This window comes from Lynx canadensis, chromosome D3, assembly GCF_007474595.2.
Source record: "Lynx canadensis isolate LIC74 chromosome D3, mLynCan4.pri.v2, whole genome shotgun sequence".
NCBI classification, from domain to species: domain Eukaryota; kingdom Metazoa; phylum Chordata; class Mammalia; order Carnivora; family Felidae; genus Lynx; species Lynx canadensis.
Genome location: NC_044314.2, coordinates 76,277,683 through 76,296,925, shown reverse-complemented (window position 1 = coordinate 76,296,925; position 19,243 = coordinate 76,277,683). Strand labels below are relative to the sequence as shown.

At 61.1% G+C, this 19,243-nt stretch overlaps 1 protein-coding gene across 5 annotated transcripts in view; it reads right to left on the bottom strand.

Moving 5' to 3' along the window:
• Positions 1–625: 625 nt before the first annotated feature.
• The window catches only part of TMEM119 (transmembrane protein 119), a 36,351-nt gene continuing 17,733 nt past the window's right edge, over positions 626–19,243 (bottom strand). For 2 of the 5 annotated variants that reach the window (XM_030292528.1, XM_030292531.1), the window contains one exon: positions 626–2,791. In XM_030292528.1, coding sequence (XP_030148388.1) covers positions 1,940–2,791 — 852 coding nt within the window. In that variant the 3' untranslated portion in view covers positions 626–1,939. Of the gene's footprint in view, positions 2,792–6,923; positions 7,002–12,770; positions 12,867–12,960; positions 13,140–19,243 lie in introns of those variants that run through there. The other 3 variants (XM_030292532.1, XM_032595361.1, XM_030292530.1) reach the window with 3 other exon arrangements.

Sequence of the window (19,243 nt, the reverse complement as noted above, 5' to 3'; positions counted from 1 at the left end):
GGGGGATGGCCTCCCTGCCCCCATCACCCCGGGGATCCAGCACGTGCTCCCAGCCCAGCCACATCTGGATTCCAGCTGGCTGCTCGGGGGGGGGGGGGGTGGCGCAGTGGCAGCAGGAACATGCCATCAAAGGCAAGGAAGAGCCTGGCGGTGAGGAGACAAAGGCTAGGGCTGCCTCCCACCCCAGGCCAAGGGTGCGGTGACCATGGCGCTGGCCATGAGACCGACTCTAGTCGTCGGCCGCTCTGCCAGAGGATGGGAGACTGAAACGTCGGCTGGTAGTGTCTCTACTGCTCATATTTCCAGGGAAAGGAGGGGGGTGGCTCTCCGACAGCCGCAGTAACGAGCAGACCTGCTCACAGAAGCCGGCTGGGTCTGTGTGGCCGCGAGTCCAGGGCTGGTGCCCAGTCTTGGGGGCAAGAACTCCCACCCCCTTCCCATGGGGAACCTGCTCTCCACTCCCTTCCCGGATCTGCTCATTCAGCCTGCCCGCCGTATCTCCCCCAGAAAGCTGCCTCACCCCACGGAACAGCCCAGAAGAAAGGCTCCACCCCCCACCCCCACCAGCAGACTCATCCCCCCCGCCACCCCCAACCCGCCCCGCAGAAAACCAGCGACACTCGGGCCAGAATAAAGGTTTATTGTGCTGGTTTGCTATATCTCAGCACCTAAAAAATTGTGCAGGGGTTGGGGGGGCCCCAGATGAAGGGCTGAGGAAGAGCACCCCCCAGAGCCTCCCCAGATCAGGACGGAGCTCAGTCTCCCTTGTCGAAAGCTAAAGAATGCTGTGGGCACAGGCTGCCAGACAATGCACGTGAACGACGTGGAGGGGGGCCAGGGCCCCCCCGCTCCAGGCTGGGTGTTGGAAACCGCCCCCACCTTCTCAGTCTCCCCCAGAGTGGGGCCCCCTCACACACAGCCCCCCAGCTTCGGGGGCCTGACAAGAAAGCTTTGATGCGTTCATCCCATGCGGGTGGCGGTGACAGGATGAGCAATTCGTCCCCGGGCAGAGATGCTTGGCAGAACTGAGGGGACCCGAGCACCCCCAGACCCCGTACCCCTCACCCTGGACCAACCACAAACTGGGGGGCACCTTCAGGAACATCTGGGGCACTGATTTCCAGAGTGTGCTCTGCAAGATGTTATTCTGTAACTGTAAAATAACAACGACGACGACAAAAAAAAAAAAAAACCCTGTGGTCAAAAAAACCCTGTGGTCAAAAGCAGTTTGAGACAGACCAACCGGGTTCCAACCGGGGCCTTTACTGGAGTATTTGCAGAGCCCTGGGGTGCCCTAAGTGGGGGTGGTGCGGGGAACAGAGAGGCAGTGTTTCCTCAACTCATCGGACCCCAAAAGCCTTTTTCCACAGAGCACCGCAGGGAACGCAGCTTTGGAAATGCTCATTTAGGGACCTGTCGCGATGTGCGCACGGGCCCCCGGAAGCTTCCCGATTCATCAGGCCCACGTCTACGGTAGCTCTAACTGCGCCCGCCCCCGGGGCCTTGTCCCATTCACCCTGGTCCAAAACTCCTAGGTATTCTGACTTTTCTTCCCTACCCCCGGCGAGGTCCGCGCCGTCACAGGGGACCCATGATCTACGTTTCCCAAAGGACATGGCCCGTGTCGTCGGCCGTGCTATCATGAATATAACAGGGATCCTTCCCATCCCCGCCTCCCCGGAGGAGCTGTGTTTGGGGTGCCGCCCTTTGGGGCTGCAGGGGCAAGTGTTCCTGGAACGGGGGTGGGGGGGGGGAGCTTCCCGGGGTAGGCCGGAGACCAGCACCTCTGCCCACTGCAGGGTTGGGACGCACTGGGATTTGCGGCAGGGGGGCGCTGAGGAGAGGGTGTCAGGGAGCGGAAAGGGTCAAGGGCCTTCCCACATCCATGGAGGCGACCACTAGGGGTCCGACAGTCAAGGCCAGCAGCCCCAGAGGCCTGTTAGACCTTGGGGGCGATACCACAAGCGCAGGGGCTCTCGGGGGGACCAGCGGGTCCTCTGGCTTCCTGGGCTGATGAAGGAGCCGCTTCTGACTCGCCTTGGCCTTGGCCGGCCTCCAGAGCCTCCTCCGCCCCCACCGCGCATGGCTCATCTAGCACCTCGGCTTTCTCCACCGGGACCCCACGTCCCTGGGCTTCCTGGCCCCCCTCCCGGCTGCCGCTCTCGTCTTCCTCCGACTTGCCCTCCATCCTGGCTCCGTCTCCACCGCCCAGGGCAGCTCTGGCGGGGGACTTGAGGTTCTGGGTGGCGGCAAGGATGTCAGCCTGGAGCTGCTGGGAGGAATCCAGGGCTTCCTCGGACCGGCCGTCGGGAGCCCGGTCGGGGACCTCGCTGAAGGCGCGGGGGCCCCCGGCCCGGTCACTCTGGTCCACGTACTTCTTCTTGGGGAAAGACGAGGGGTAGTAGGCCGAGGCCTTGTGCTTCTGGCGGGTGATGAGGGCGGCGCAGACGATGAACATCAGCAGGAACACCAGGGAGCCCACCACGGCGATGAGCATCACGTACTGGCGGAAGAAGTCCACGATCCCGTCCAGGAAGTTGGTGGGGGGCCTGGGGCCCGCCAGGGGCGTGGGCCGGGGCCCCAGCGACGTGGGGCTGAGGGCCGGGGTCCGGGGGGGCGGGAGGCTCGGGGAGGAGGCCGATGAGCCCTCGGCCTCCCCGCTGCCCCCTGTGTCCTCCAGGAAGGCGGCCTGCAGGGGCACGGAGTAGGCCACCGCGGGCAGGGTCCTGAGGAGAAGCAGCAGAGACACGAGCAGCCTGGGGACCACGGCGGAAACCATGTCGTCCAGGACCTGCGGGGAAGCGAGGCGGGAGACAGGTCAGGGTGGAACGCCGGGGTCTCGGGAACCACGGCCAGGCGCAGGAAACGGCACGTGTTCCAGAAGGCCGCTTCCCCTGCCCGCCACACAATGGACCCCGTCCGCCCATACGTGGGGGACGTGCCCGCCCCCTCCTTCACTCTGAGATCCCAGAGGGACCCCTGGTGAGTCACCCCACTCCACTCTGAGGTCCTGGAGGGCGGGGACCGAATCTTACTTATCTCGGCACCCTCAGGGTTTCACACCATGTCTGGTATACAGTAAGTGCTCCATAAATGTCTCTTGACCGACCGGGCCGAATGAGTAATAACTTCCCCTTCCACTGCCTGCCATGTGCCAGGTCCTATTTTAAGTTTCTGACACAGAACTTCATTGACTCCTGAGAACCACCCGATGGGAGAAGTACTATTATTACCCCCATTTTGCGGGTGTGAAAAACTGAGGCGCAGAGGGGTTAAGTCATTGCCAGGAGAGGGCGGGGGTTCGGATCCAGGCAGGGAGGGAGAAATGATGGTAAGGCTGAGTAAGTAAGAAACAGAGTCACTGAGGGAGTGAGCCCTTCCTCTTTTGGGGAACCCTCCCCAGCAGCCCCCAGTGACTCTGGGGTCCCGTGAAGCTTCCAGACTCCCTGAGCTCAGCAGAGGGTCTGGATGCCTTCTTGGCTAGCCCTCACCTCAAGGCACAAAGCAGGGCGTGGAGGCCCGGGAGGGGGCGGCGGGACCCCTTGTGCCAGAGACAGCGCTGGAGACTGCGGGATCCCCAGTCCTACGGCCCCCCGTAAACGGGAACCCGATGAACCCCGCACCTCCCTCCTCCCCTGCGGCAAGACTGCTCCCGAGATGAACCCCCAGGCCCCATCCGGCCCAGACAGCCTGGCTGACCAATAAATTCTGCACGGCCTAGGTTTACAGAGGAGACCAGCTCCTGAAACAGGGACTCTCCCGGCCAGCCCAAGGAGGGCTAGGCACTCAGACAAACCCAGGAGCCCCTTTCTGCAGCCCCCTCATGGGCTGCCCCGAGAACCCCTCCTGACCCAACAGAGGGCCCAGGCCCCTGGCACTGGGTGGGGCTAGAAGCCCGAAGAAAAGCCTTAGGAAGCCCTGTCTGCCACCCTGTCTCAGGGGATTGAGATGGGGAACAGGGGCCCAGAGAGGGCGAGGGGCAGGCCCCTGGTCACGGAGCAAGGTCCTGGCCTGGAGGAGGAGGTCAGGTTCCCAGCACCTCGACTGCGTGTCCCCTCGAGTGCCCGGTCCCCAAGTCCTGCTCCGGAAATCGGCTGAGGGGTACCGGGTTAAGTGTGGGGGTGCGGGGAGTGAGGCCTTTGAGCGGCTTCTTCCTAACGACCCGAAGCCTCCCCATTAAGCATCCTTAGTGGAAATTAATTGTACCGACATAAATTTGGACAAACTGCCTCAGGTGGCCAAAAACAAAACAAAAGAAAACAAAAAAGATAATTCCGGGGCATAAAAAGAGGCAAATCTGTTCAGGGGTTTGTTTTGAATAATGAGCTGATGACCCTGGGCTTTCCACTGGGGGGGCGGGGGGGCGGGGGGGAGCCCCGCCCCCTTTGCCCGGGGGCCCCGCCCCAGAGCCACTCTACGGTTCAGCCCTGGGGGCCAACACCTGCCGGCTCTGCCTGACTGGCCCAGGCGACAGTGACTCGCCCAGGGACACACGGAGGGGAGTGTCAGAGCCGGGGTGTTAACCTTCCTCTGTGTGACTCAGACTACACACTCACACACACACTCACACACTCGTATGTGCCCCGGGCCGGCCCCGAAACGAGCCGGCACCCTGGGAGACACCACTTGTGCGCTGCAACAAGGGCCTTCCCAGCACCCCCCGCCCCCGCGCACTTGTTAGCAAAGGTCCCCACGGACACCTTTGATCTCTGGGGTCTCTGTCCACCAGTCACCTCCCTGCCTGAGAGACACCTTTCGTGGTGGCGGCCGAAGCTTCTCACCACAACTACTACCCCCCGGGGGGGTGCCCAGGGGGCTGTCCTGGGAGGGCCTGCCGGCAGCGAAGCGGCCGGAACCCTGGCTCCACCTGGTCGAGCGCTGTGGTCCGATCCCTCCGGGCCTCGCTTTCCCCGTCTGTACAGTGGGCAGGCGGCGGGGAGGTGACCACAGGCCCTAAGGACCGGGTGAGATAACGTGGAGAAGGCAGCTGGCGCAGAGCACCCGGGAAAGGGCGGGCTCCAGAGCAGCCACGTTTCGACCCCAGCAGAGCCCAGGACGAGCGGCGGCATCCTCCAAGCAGGCAAATGATTAAAAATGATTTCCTTACCTGATGTGTAAACTGGCTCACTGCCCCCCCGCCTCCCCCGCCGAGGAAATGATCAACTTTTTTACCCTGTTGAGTGAAATCTCAGCTCTGGCCACCCAGGAATCCAGGGCGCATGCGCGTGCAGACACGCATGCACACACGCGCGCGCGCGCACACACACACACACACACACACACACACACACACACAGCACCCAGCTGGATAGAGGGAAGGGCTCCCCTCCCCCGCAGAACCTTGGGGTCAGGGACAGAGGATAAGGAAAGAGGCCACACAGGCTATCACTGGCCGTTAAAGGCCGAGACCCCGACTCTCGGGTCCCCCACACCCCACAGCCTCGCTCCCCCGGAAAGGTGCAGGCGGTGTGGGAAGCCGGTCGGGCCTCAAAGCAAGGTGTGACCCTATCCGACGAGCCCCTGCCCTCTCTGGGCCTCAGTTTCCCCTCTGTAGAGTGGGAACCGTGGCCTGGACAGCTCTGAACTGATCACTGCCCGCCGGCCGTCCCCACCTCCTTTCTGGGAGAAGGTGAGCCTAGCTTCCTGAGTCCTCATTTTTTTCCGTGGCTCGGAAACTCAGCTCCCGGCCATTGGGAGCTGGCGTCAGGCCAACCCCTGTCATTTTACCCAAGAGGAAATTCGCCCCCGAGGCTGGGAATGGCCTGCCCAGGATCACACCACCAGTTGAGGCAGAGCCCTGAAGGGAAGCGGGTCCGAACACCCCCAGAGGAGGCCGCTCACTGCCCAGCTATGTGTCCCGGAGTCGGGCATGTCACCTCTGTGAGCCTCGGTGTCCCCATCTGTATGATGGGGATAAGGGCCACCTCTCGGGTCTATTGTCCACGGCGGTGCCAGATGAGAAGCGGGTTATCAGTTAATTAGTGGGGGCCTCATGGTGGTGCAGGACCCCCAGCAGGACCCCCAGCTTGGAGCAGGGCCTCCTCCAGGGCCAATCTCACTGGGGCTCGGCCTTAATTGTGCCTGGGGGATACACGGGAGCTGCAAATCCCCCCCTAGGGTCTGGGTACCTGAGGCTGGGAGGCGAGTCACTGCCCCACCCCCACCCAGAGACTCGTGGCCAGAGGGGGAGGGGCAGCCCACAAAAACCTGGCTTCAATTAGTGGCTGTTGGGGGAGGGGTCTGGCCGAATCGCTAGGCGCCCCCGCCCCAGGCCCCGGGGCAGCCGAGGACAGGGGCTTGGGTCCCTTGGAAGGGAGGCCGGGACAGGGAAGGGGAGTCCTGAGGCTCAAAAGACACACGCACACGGAGCAGCAGCGCGGACACACAACATACGGACGCACAACGCAGACACACACACACTACAACGCACACGCACAGCAGCGGGGACACACATACGCCCAGACACCCCAGAAAGTTTGCACGGCCCCCCCGGCGCGGATGCACACAGGGCGCACGACAGCCCCACGCCGGGCCGCCCGTCCGGCCCCGAGAGCGCATACCCAGCCCCCGGGCACGCGCTGGCTCCCCCACAGACGGGACAGGCCGGTCCGCACTAGCCCGCCGCTGACCCTGGGCCGCCCGCCCCCGCGCCCACTGGTGGGGAACACATCCCCCCGCGGGGAGGCCACAACCGCACACACGCAGCCCCGCCGGCCCGGCAGCGCCCGCGGGACACCGCGACGGCGCACCCGCGTTCCGCCACGCCAGCCCGTCGCGCAGGTCCCGCGGGCGCGCGGCCTCCAACGCACCCTCCGAATGCACGCGGACTTAGAGACGCGCCCCAAAGTGCTCGCGCCGGCACTCCCGTCCCCGAACCCCCGGCCACCGCCAGGCTCCCGGACCGAGGGGACGCGGGGACTCACCCGTCCCTCCGCGCACGCAGGCCTGGGTGCTCCCGCCAGGTGGAGCGTCGGGGAGTGCCAGCTGCCGCCGCTGCTCCGGGCCCGGCGCCGCCCGCCCCCTGCCCCCGCCTCCTTCCTCCCGCCCCGCGGCCGCGGGGCCAGCTTGATTCCATTAGGCGGCTTTGGGGTGGGGACAGGGGAGGGGCGGGGCTGCGCTGGCCCCACACGGTCCCCCCTCGCTCACAGCTTGCACTCCCCCAGGCGCCCCTCCAGCTCTGAGGAGCACCAGATGGGGCATTTCCTCCTTGACTCGGGGGGGGGGGGGGTAGGTCCCCAGGACCGGCCCCCCGGGGCGGACAGACGGACACACAGGGCTGGCCTGCAGCGCTCCCCCAGAACAGCGAGCTGGGGGCCTGCCTCCCTTCCAAAGGGGACGAGGTCAGGGAGGTTCAGGGGCCCCTGGAAGCGAGGAGGAAAATTCCCCGTCCTGGTCCTCGATTCCAGCTGTGACTCAGGTTTTCCGAGGCTCGGGGTGCAGGGTGGGAGCAGAGTGTGTTTAAGGGAGAGCCCGAGCGGAGGCCTGATGGAGGGTCCAGGTCTGCAGCAGGGAGCCGAGTTCTGGCACCCACTGTCTGGCCCTGGTTGGGCTCTTCCCTTCTCCAGGCCTCAGTTTCCTTATTTGCCAGGGTGGGCGGGAAGCTTCCTGGGCTCCCTCTGGCTCCCACGTTGGAAGATCTGTGGCCTTCCAGTACCCCAAATGGAGGGGCCCCTGGGTGGCTCAGTCGGTTAAGCGTCTGACTTCAGCTCAGGTCACGATCTCGCCGTCCGTGAGTTCGAGTCCCGCGTCGGGCTCTGTGCTGACGGCTCGGAGCCTGGAGCCTGCTTCAGATTCTGCGTCTCCCTCGCTCTCTGCCCCTCCCCGCCTCATGCTCTGTCTCGCTTTCTCTCAAAAATAAACATTAAACACACACACACACACACAATACCCCAAATGGAGTAGCTGGAGTAGGAATCGGGACCCCATTTCACAGGTGGGAAAAGTGAGGCAGGAAACTGAGGCAAGTCAATAGTAGACCCTGCAACTGCGATCTCTGGCTGACGTGAGGACTCCGGTGGGTCAGTGGCCCTTGATTCCATTCATTCACGTACCCATTCGTTCATTCATTCATTCACAAGTGCTCGCTGAGCATGTGCCAGGCACGTTGCCCATCAGGTCTCAGAGGGAAATCCCACACAACCCAGCCCTCTGGAGAAGTCCAGGGAGAAGGACGCATATGTGAATTACTTTTACACAAAATGGAAAAGGGATCTGTAGAAGGAGAGAGGTCAGGCCAAGAGCTCGGGGAACCCCAGGGCAGGGAGAGGTGCCCTGAGAGAAAGAGGCGGGAAGTCGTCCAGGAGGACAGCAGCCAGCCTGCACAAGAGACCCTGGAGAGGCATCCTGGCAGGAGGACCAGCATGGATAAAGGCACAGTGACTGGAAAGCCGCACCGTAATTAGATCAGGCTGGAGCGTGAGGCAGAGAAAAGGGAGGTGCAGGTAATGAGGGTCGAAGTCAGCAAGAGCCAGGTTAAAGCGTCACTCATCCAGGAGGCAGTAGGGAGCCACAGAAGGTGTGGGACAGGGGGAGTGCATGAGTTAACAATTCCTGTCCACCCTTTAGGGACCAGGACTCTAGATTACGATCACCTCTTCTGATGGTCCCCGCAATCCCTACTCACCTCCAAAACGGGGGAGAGCAGTTGTTTGTTTGGAAAAAACCCCAGAGAAGATCCCATTATCTCTTCGGGTCACCCCCAAACCTTGCGTCCCAAGGAAACGGATGACTGCCCGCCAGTGGACGCTCGTAGATGCACACGCCCCCAGGCGCAAGTGGCCGCCCACAGACGTGATGCAGCAGGGGCACCCACCTTCAAGACGACCAGGGGGCATCCCAGGGCCCGCTACCCCGGGGAGGAGCCCCTGCCGGCAAAGCCTGAGGGCTGCAGGGAATCTGACCCCGAGACATCAAGAGGCAGGGGTGCAACCAGCCCAAACAGGACCTGACTCCAGTTCGGATGGCCCGGATGCCCCCGCCTAAGTCAGGGTCCTGTCCTGTGCTCCTGCTCTGGTACCAGAATGGCAGAGCCCGGACCCACAGGCAGACGGACCTGGGTTCAAATTCTACCTCCGCCTCTGTTTCGTCATCTGGAAACTGAGGACAGAGACTGTCTGCTGCTCACAAGGCTTCTGGGAAAAGTCAGAGGAGCTGGAGGGCAGGAACGAGCATTGCTTAGATGCCAAGTGTATGAGTTTCCTACAGCCGCCATAGCAAATGACCACAAACTTCAGTGGCTTAAACAGCACACATCTGTTATTCACGGTACTGGCAGCCAGAAGTCAGAAATGGGTCTCACCGGGTGAAAAGCACGGTGTCGGCGGGGCTCCGTTCATCCCGGAGGATTCGGGGGAGGGATCTAGAAGCCGCCTGAGTCCCCCTGCTTATGGGCTCTTTCTCCGTCTTCACGGCCAGCTGCCATGGGCTAGGTTCTCACACTACATCCCCCTGGCTCTCTTCCAAACCTCTCTCCCAATTTCAAGGACCCTTGGGATGACATTGGGCTCACCCAGATAGCCCAGGATGACCTCCCCACCTCCTGTCCTTAACCTAATCCCATCCGCAAAGCCCTTTGCCATGCCGGGTGACACATTCCCATCTGTAGGTTCCAGGGCTCGGGATGTGGACATCTCTGGGGGAGGGGCCTCATTCTGCCTCCCACACTGAGAGCGAATGTTATTACTTGCTTCCTGCAAAGTTGAGTCAGCCACCCTCCAAAGTACCGGGCGTCCCTCCCCTCCATGGAGCCCACCGCTGTGCCTCAAGCCCAGCAGGCTCCGTAAGTGCCTGGGGGAGAGGCGGATGGATAAGCACATCCCATTTGGCAGATGTGGAAACTGAGGTTCACAGCAGCGTGACCTAGCTCCAGCAGCGTGTGGCGATCAGAGCCCTTGTTTCTTCGCCAGCCCCTGTGTCTCACCAACTGTGGGGGGGCTGGGCAAATCGCCGCCCCTCTCTGGGCTGCAGCTAAATGGGCTTGGGCCAGATCTCTGCCACGAGCCTGCCAACACTGAGGTCCCGACGCTCTCACACTCCGCCCTTCGTTCGTTCTACAAACATCTCTTGACGTTTACTTTACACCCAGCTGGTGTCAGGCTCTGGGAGACAGTGATGAGCAAACACGGGCACAGAGCTCACAGCGTAGAAGGGAGACCTGACATAAACAAGTAAAAAAACGAATGAGTATCTAACTGCAAACCGGGCTAAGAGCTGGGCTGGGGCAGTTCGGGCATTGTAGGGGGCTAGTCTGGTCCCAGAGCTCCTGGGGCCCTCCATGAGGAGCTAATAGCAGAGTTGCTCATGGAGATGAGGAGGAGGTATTTAGGAAGGCAAGGAGGCAGGAGGATCCCCAGCAGCAAGAACAGCACGTGCAAAGGCCCCGAGGTAGCTGGAAACCAGCACCTTCAGAGCGGTTCCGGAAGGTTATTCTCCTTTAAGAATAGATGAGCCATGGGGCGCCTGGGTGGCTTAGTCCATTAAAGCGTCTGACTTTAGCTCAGCTCATGATCTCACAGCTTGTGAGTTCAAGCCCTGCATCGGGCTCTCTGCTGTCAGCACAGAGCCCGCTTCAGATCCTCGGTCCGTTCTCTCTCTGGCCCTCCCCCACTGGTTCCTTCTGTCTCTCTCTCTCTCTCTCTCCCTCTCTTTCAAAATAAATAATTAAACTTCAACCAAACAGAGTAGATGAGCCAGGTCCGTTTTGTGCACTTCCATAACGCCAGCATCTAGGACAGCGCCTGGCACACAGTAGGCGCTCCGTAAATGCTTGTCGCTGTGCGAATGAGCATTCTGACCGCCGCTCCTGCACTCCCAGGTTTTGACAACCTCGTGCTCCGAGACTTTGCCCCAGCCAGTCTTCGTCTACCGGAAGGTCTCACATTCTTCACTCTCCAGCCCCAGGGCCGGTTGCGGGGCCCGGCCCAGCTGACCCCCAGGGCCCGCACCGCCATGGCTCCGAGGTGAGCGGGCAGGCCTGGGGCACGGAGCAGCCCAGGCCACTCGCTTGCAACCTATAATCCCGGCCTTGAAGCAATTCCGAGACCCCGCCCGGTGCCCCCCGTACAATTACCAGCTGTGCGCCCGCCCCGCTGAACAGCCGTGGCCGAGGAGGCGGAGAAGGGGAGGGGACCCCCCCACACCCCGCGGCTCGGCCAAGGTCCTCCCCGGTTGAGCCTGGGGCAGCCCGGCCCACCGCAGTCCCCAGCTCCGGCCTCTGGTGGGTTCGGTGCCGCCTCTAATTACACGGCCCTCGGGCCACTGGGACCTGCCCTCCTGGCAAAAATATCCCAAGCCTTTTATGTGGCTGGAGAGGCCTGGGCTGTGGCCCCATCACAGTGTAGTCCTGGCCTTCAGAGGGACACCCATGGAGTGGCCTCCTGGCCGGGGGGGGGGGGGGGGGCTCCAAGGAGGCAGAATGGGCAGGCCAGAGCTCTAGGTGTGCTGTGAAACCCCCCTGGGCCTCAGTTTCCCCACCTATAAACTCGAGAGTTTCACTTGCTCCCCAGCTGTGTACCGAGCACCTGTCAACAGGATCTGTGCTGTCGATGGGCCAGAAACGGCCAGCTTTGCGCCGCCGTCCCTGCTCCCCTGCACATCGTCGCTCAGTCATCGCCACCTCCAGGAAGCCCTCCCCGACCCCATCTGGAGAGGGATGTCAGCAGCCTCCTCCGTGCTCCCAGCGGGCTCCCCGTTCAGAGGGCTCGAGCACGCCGGGCTCTCGTGGTCTCTCGACATATGACTCTAGACTGTCAGCTTCTCGGGTCCAGAATCAGAGCCTTTCTGTTAAGGCATCCCCACTCTACCAGCTCCTGGACACGGCAGGGGCTCCATAAATGCCGCCCACCGGCATTTAGCCCCATCGATGCATGTCACAGATGTGGAAACGGAGGCCCAGGGAGGGGCTGTACAATGACGTTATTTCGCTGTGCAGCAGCTCCTGTCCGGGAACAAGGCAGACCAGGGCCCGGCCTCAGGGAGCTCCTAGTAGGGGACACGGATGAGAAACAAGTCAAGTGGCAAATCGGGAAGATAATCCAACACTGCAAAATGCTGTCAAGGAGATAAAAAGGATAAAAGATAGCTTAGAAGTAAGCGGGGGCGGGGGGCAGGTGCCTGGGCAGTTATTTTAGCAACCGTGGTCAGGGACAGCCTGTCTGAAGATGTTTCTGAACTGAGGCCTGCAGGATAAGAGACACTAGGCACTCGAGGAGCAGGAGGAAGAGCTCCCGGACCAAGGGAACAGCAGGTGCAAAGGCCCTGAGGTAGGAAAGGGCTCGGCATGAGGCCTCTTCCAGGAAAACAAGACAGCGCGTTGATCCGCTAAGACCCTGGGGTAGTTAAAAGCTTGGACATTAGGGGACCTGCGTTAGCTCCTGGCTCTGCTCCTCACACACTGCGTGGCCCCGAGCCTCGGTTTCCCTTCCTGCATCAGGAGGGGTCAGCGGAGGCTCCTCCAAGCTCTGTCGCTCAGTGATCCTAAGTAAATTTTCCACGCGTTTCCATTCACTTGTCGTCGCCACGCTCACCCACGATGGACGGGAGAGCAAAACAGCACAGCCACTTTGGAAAACGGTCTGGCAGCCCCCACAAAGTTAGCCGTCCACTTCCCGGATGGTCCAGCAACCTCCTTCGAAGGTATCTACCCAAGAGAAATAAAAACACACATCCACACAGAGACGAAAATATCCACGACCGCGTTAATCTACAAGGGCAGAAAACACTGGAAGAACCCCAATGTCCACCAACAGAAAAACGGGTGAACAGACTGGTACCTCGATGCAGGAGAGCGCTTCTCAGCAGCGAAAGGAAGAGGCCGGGGGCATACGGCGTGGATAAGTCCCATCAACACGCCCAGCGAAAGAATGGACCTGGGAGAACACACACTGGGTGATGCCATTTACACGAAGTTCTAGAACAAATGCAAAACGAAGCTACGGGAACAGAAGTCAGAGGAGCAGCTACCTTGGCAGGGGGTGGTGGTGGTGTTGGCCGGAAAGAGGCACAGAGGGACCTTCTAGGGCCGGAAGCGTATGCTATCTAGACCCGGGTGGCGGTTACACGGGCGCGTGCGTAGGGAAGAATCAAGATGCACCCTTGAGAGTCGTGTGTTTTACGTAGGTTATGACTCGATGAAAAGTTTTCTGGAAAAAAAAAGGAACTCTGCATCGCCCTCTTTTTTTGGAGGGGGGCACAGGAGCCGGTAGGATCCCTGGCTTCCCGTGGCTCTGGTGGCCCGGCCAGCTGCGCGCTGCCTTGTAAACATTTACATTCCCCGCGGCCTGGCCGGTGCAAGGAGCGCTTCGCTAGCCCCGCACGGAAGCCATCTGGGAGGGCAGGAATGTAAACACCGCGGACCTGGCCTCACCCTCCCCATCTGGCCCTGCCCACTGGGTGCCCTCGGGCACGTCGTGCCCCCGCGGTCTCCACTGCCCCCGCCCCACCCGCTACCCCATCGTGGGACGGAATCAGATGGTGCTTCTGAATTCCTTTGCAGCCCTATTGGGAAGGGGGTGGGGTGCCTGACTTTGAGCAGAGGGCTGCTGGCCGAGAGCGAGAAGTGGGGAGCTTATATTCTAGTGGAACAAGGAAGATGGTTAAAGTGACAACTTAGTGATATATAAGTCAGGAAAAGGTCAGGGAAAAAGGGACACTCCAGCGAAGCCCTGAAGGCTGTGAGAGAGTGAGTGAGAGAGATGATCAGAGGAAGAGCATTCCAGGCGGCGAGAAGAGCAGGTGCAAAGGTCCTGCGGTAGGGGGAGCCTGGCATTTTCGAGGAGAGGAAAAGAAGTATCTGGCGTGGTTGGAACAGAGTGAGTGAGGGGACAGTGGGAGGTTAGAGGGCACCGGGGCCAGACTGTGCAGGGCCTCTGTGGGCGTTGGCAGGGATCTGGGCTTTTACTGTAGGTGAAGAAGGCCAATCATGGGTCCCCGTGTGGGCAAACCCTCCACCATATCTCTCCTTGTGTCAAGGCTTTCTCCTCTTTTCCCACCCCCAACAGACACACACACACACACACACACACACACACACACACACTCTTTCTCTCCAGGACTCTGACCAAGAGATGGCTCTGGGTCCCATCTCTGGGGAGAAGGGGCTCTGTATGAGGCCCTCACAAAAGCCACACGATTCCCAGCCTCCCCGTGGTTCCTTCCACCCTGACCACCAGCTCCTGACTCAGCTGGGACAGAAACTTGGCTTGTGGGGGTTCCAGCTGCCTGCTGGGCCCAGGGACATCCTTGCAGAGAGCTCCTTCCATGACATCCAGACCCACCCACCACATGGAAAAGGGCCACATGGGGGGTGACAACAGAGAAGTAAAACCCACCCAGGAGGAGCCAAGACTACCTGCCCTTCGAGGACCTCTGGGTTCTGTTGCTTTGGAGCTGGGGGCCCTTGGGTTAGGTTACTCCACCGCCCTGGGCCTCGATTTCCTCATCTGTAAAATGGGAGTAATAATAACCCCCACACCCCTGGGTTATCGTGAGAAATCAATGAACCTTGGCACCTGGCATTAAATAAATATGCTAATAATAATAATAATAATAATATCAGCAACCAAACGACACCTGGGACTGAGAATGCTTGTCTCACCATCTGGACAGCGGCGAACACAGAAGCCTGGCATACAGCAGGCACTCCATAATGCTACCGGATGGAAAGGGGCAGAGCGATTAGGCCCGGTGGCCGGCACCCGCCAGCAGGTCAGTCGGCAGGGGGCGCCCCCATCCTTGAAGGGGGGTGTGCCTGCGGGCCTGGGGCTCCCCTCCACACCCCTGCATCCGCCACGCAGCCAGGGCTCCTGAGTGTGGCCAGCGGGCCGCTCTCCCCCGGGGATAATTCAGACCTCCTGGAGCTGGGACACACGCGGGCGCGGGCCGGGGGGGGTGGGGGGATGGGCCCCGACAGCTGGAAACATCTGGTTTGAATTGTCGGTTGGAAGCACCGGCCAGGCAGCCAAGGAATTTGTGAGCTAATTTTAGGCCAAAAGACAGAGAGCTCAGCAGGGCGGGGGTTTGCTCCCCAAACCGCAGGGGCGGAGCTTTGAGGTTCGGACCGGGGAGGCCTCCGCGGTGCCGCTCAGGTGGTCCGTGTCTGCCCGGAAGCCAGGGACCATCTCTCCCCAGATGGGCAGTAACCAGGCGCCTCCGGTGTGCCAGCCACGCGCACGGTCGTGGCCTCTCCCGTGGCCTTAGGATCAGCAAGGACTCCTCTCCCCATTTCGCAGGCGTGGAAGCTGAGGCTCCCAGAGGTTAGCGGGTTGTGCACCATCCTGCAACTGGTAAGCAGGGGAGCCGGGATTCGAACCAGGTCTGCCGGACTCCAAGCCTTACACCTAAGGTTCCCTTGGTCTCCGCCCGCCCCGTGCTGACGGCTTTTGTTAATTCCGTCACTGCTCTGCCTCCCTCCCACGCCCGTGCACAGCCTCCCTTGCTCGTTAGTTCATTCAGTAAATGCTCCCTGAACCTCTACTGTGCGCCAGGCACAGTGACGAGGGGAGAGGGAACATGAGGAACAGGGGCCCCGCCCTTGCACAACAAAATGCATTATCTCCACCTCGCTCCAGATGGTTATCAGTGCTGGAACCGAAAAGGGGGTTGTGGGAAAGGAGACCCAAGGGCAGGGCTGCAGAGAAGACCTCTCAGAAGAGGGGACAGCAAGCTGAGGCCAAAAGGGTGAGACAAGGCCAGCGGGGCAGACATCTGGGAAGACAACATCAGATACAGGAAACAGCAAGTGCAAAGGGCCTGAGGCAGGAGCACGTGAAGAAGAAAGAGCAAGAAGGCTCATGGGGCCAGAAGGCAGTAAGAGGGAGAATATTGTCCTGTGTGTTCATTTGCTCCCAGTGATTTGCTGAGGCACCGCTGAAACTCTGTAGGAAATCACTTGAAGCCTGTCCCTCCTGGGGGCCCAGAGCCTGGACAGCAGGGTCTCTGGAAAGAATGAACCCAAGGGAGTGGGGAGCAGCTTGGAACGAACGCCGAGACTGGAGGGGAGTGTGGTTCCCTGTGCTCATGACTCCCCTGGCAGGGTTCGTGTGCCTCGGAAAGGGGACTGTGTCAGTGCCACTTTGGCGCTCTGGTCTGTCATGAGGCCCAGAGAGGGCATTCTCGTTTTGCCAACCTCGGGCATGGGCATGCGGCTCTCCAGCCTCCCCCGGCAGCTGTGGCTACAGCCTTCCGGCCACCAGCCTCCCCCGGCAGGCGGAAGCCCATCTGGGTCCCTGAGAACCTCTGGGAAGGGGAGCTCTGTGGGTCTCTCACTGCCGAGTGAGGATAGCAGGGCTTCTTCACCTCGGCACCCTTGACCTCTTGGACCAGACACTTCCCCCCCATTGCGGGGGAGGGGGGGGGAGGCTGCCCTGTGCACTGCAGGGTGGTTAGCAGCCACCCCGACCACCTACTGGATGCCAGGGGTACAACCAAAAATATTCGCAGATGTGGCAATGTCCCCTGGAGGGCAATGTCACCCCCAGGTGAAGACCACGGGCTCACAGCCTTCCTGTGAGCACAGCAGGAAGTCTAGGACGACGGTTTACTCACCAGCCAAGGAGGTTGGGGACCCCCGATGCCCTGGCACTTATGGTTTTATTCTGTTTGTTGAGAAACACGAGGAAGACAGAAGTCGAAAGAAGCAAATGAAGCTTACTTAACGCCCGCTGGGCGGTGAACCGCTCAACAGCATGGTGTACTGCCTTCCAGTCTCCTTCCCACATCCAATGATCCCAACAGCTGTGATTTATCGGGCACGCGCTTACTCTCTTCCCGGCTCGTCTCCTTCACCCCTCCCCCAACACCCCCGCGGGGCGACACTGTGATCATCCCATTTCACAGGGGAGGAAACTGAGGCTCAGAGTCCACGTAACATTCCAGGACGGGCATTGTTCCGTGTTGTCCTTCCAAAACGCTTTTGTGCCTACTCCCAGCTGTTGGAATATTCCACGGACACCGCCCAGTCACCTGCTTGGTGCCGGGACCGTTCTAGAGGCAGAGTCGCAGTCCCTGCCCCACAAGCCTGCGGCAACCCGTGGCCCGGGACTGCGTGTGCAGGGAGCACAGGAGCAGAGGCTGAGGCTGAAGCCCCGCCGTTAGGGCCACCCAGAGGGGCACGCAGCACACCTGTCCTCCAAGCCAACCACCTTTGGACCTTGAACCCACACACCGCCTCGCCTCGCACGCGGCTTCGTTTCAACTTTTGTGAAGTGTCTCTGGGCACAGCGGGGCTACCTATGGGGTGGGGCTACTTATGGGGCGGGGCTCCTATGAGGGTGGGGCTACCTATGGGGGCGGGGCTCCTATGAGGGGGGCTACCTATGGGGGTGGGGCTACCTATGGGGCGGGGCTACCTACGGGGCGGGGCTACCTATGGGGCGGGGCTCCTATGAGGGCGGGGGTACCTATGGGGCGAGCTACCTATGCGGCCGGCCTCCTGTGAGGGCGGGGCTACCTATGGGGCGGGGCTACCTATTGGATGGGGCTCCTATGAGGGCGGGGCTACCTATGGGGGCGGGGCTATCTATGGGGCGGGGCTACCTTGAGGGCGGGGCTACCTATGGGGAAACGCAAGAGCCACAGGCTGTTTGTCATGACGTTTTCTACCCCGGGGGATGGAAGCGTGCCCCCTCTGTGGGGATTGAGAACACCCGGACCGGGCCGTTACTAAGAGGAGCCCTGTTGGGTGAGGACCACACTCTCTTATTCCCCCCCATGGCTTCAGGTCCCACCTCCAGGAGGACCTTCTCGCAATCCTGCCTCCAGACTTTCGCTGGCTCCCAAGCTGCCATCCCATGCTGCCTGGTGGGTGCCCTGGCTGCCCACCATATCCTCCCTGTCGGCTCCTCCCAGTTCTGCTGCCTGCCCCGTGGTGGTGTTGTCCCTCCAGCAGGAGCTAGTGTAGATACTCCCATCCTACAGAAGGGAAAATTGGGACCCGAGAGGGTGCTGGCAGGCCCAAGGTCTCACAGAGTTGAGTCTGGGGTGGTTGAATTAGGGAATACCTCTGCCCTACAGTACTCTCTGGCATCACCCCTGGCACTTCGTGGGCACCAAGGATGGGCAGAGCCCAACGGCCGCCTCCCAGCACCTCCCGCCCTCCACCGTGGGCTGGCGTGGGCACAGAACAGCCTCCGGGGAGGACTCTGCTCTGTGTGTCGGAGGGACAGTCGGGCCGAGGGTGTGGCTTTGAGCCCTGGGGATTTGGGGGAATATCCAGCCCTTCCTCAAGAAGCCAGCCTTTGGTGGCTGGTGTCCCCCTGCCCCCCAGCAAGTCCCAGATCTGTGTGGCCTCAGGCAAGTCATTCAACCTCTCTGAACCTCAGTGTGTCCATCTGTAAAAGGGAGTTACAAAGAGGACCCGTCTCACAAGGCGAGGATGAAATGAGAAAACACAGGCGACCAATTTAGCACAGAGTAAACTCCTGACTGGCACACAGGGGTGAGCTTCTAGTGCCATTGTTAAGGTTAACAGATGCACAAGACCCTGCCTCGGGCGGCTCACCCGAGTGGAAGGAACAGGTGAGTGAAGAGTGGAATGGCATGACGGTGGCATGAGCAGACACACGGACACCCATTTTACAGATGGAGAGATCGAGGCCCGGAGTGGAGGAGAACACACTGGAGTTATCTGTTGGTCAGCCAGGCTCGGGGCAAAGAACCAGAAAGAGGAGGAACGAGCCAACAGGGAGACCAGAGGCATGGCTGGATCCGTTCGGAGCTCAGAAAGGGCTCGGGGCCTGGGGGAGCTGACCTCAGAGAGAGGTAGTGGAAGGGGGTGATGGATGAGAGGCAGGAAGCACGTGTGAGGAGTGAGGAGTCCAGTCCGTCCAGACCATGACGCATTTAGGTCAATGCCCAGCAAGTGACAAGACTGGACACGTTTTTTGTACTTGGGTACTAGGGAGTCATGGATGGTGTTGGGCACAGGAGCAGCCACTGAAGGAAAGAAGGGTTGCATCTACACAGGACATGGGTGGGACAGCCCCAGGAGCCGTGGCCTCCTCCCGCCTCCCGGGGCCAGGTTTCCAAGCCCTCGACCCTCACCCACGCTCCTTCACCCGAGCGGACCCGCAGGCGTGCCCAGCCGGACTCACGAACGCACCTGCCCGCTCGTTCGTTGGCTTGCACTCGAGACGCACTTTCCACACTGTGAAATGCACCAGTCAGGCGAGAACAGTTGGGGGGGGGGGGGCTTCGGGAAGTGACAATCTCGTGTGACCACCACGCAGACCAAGATCAGGCATGTTCC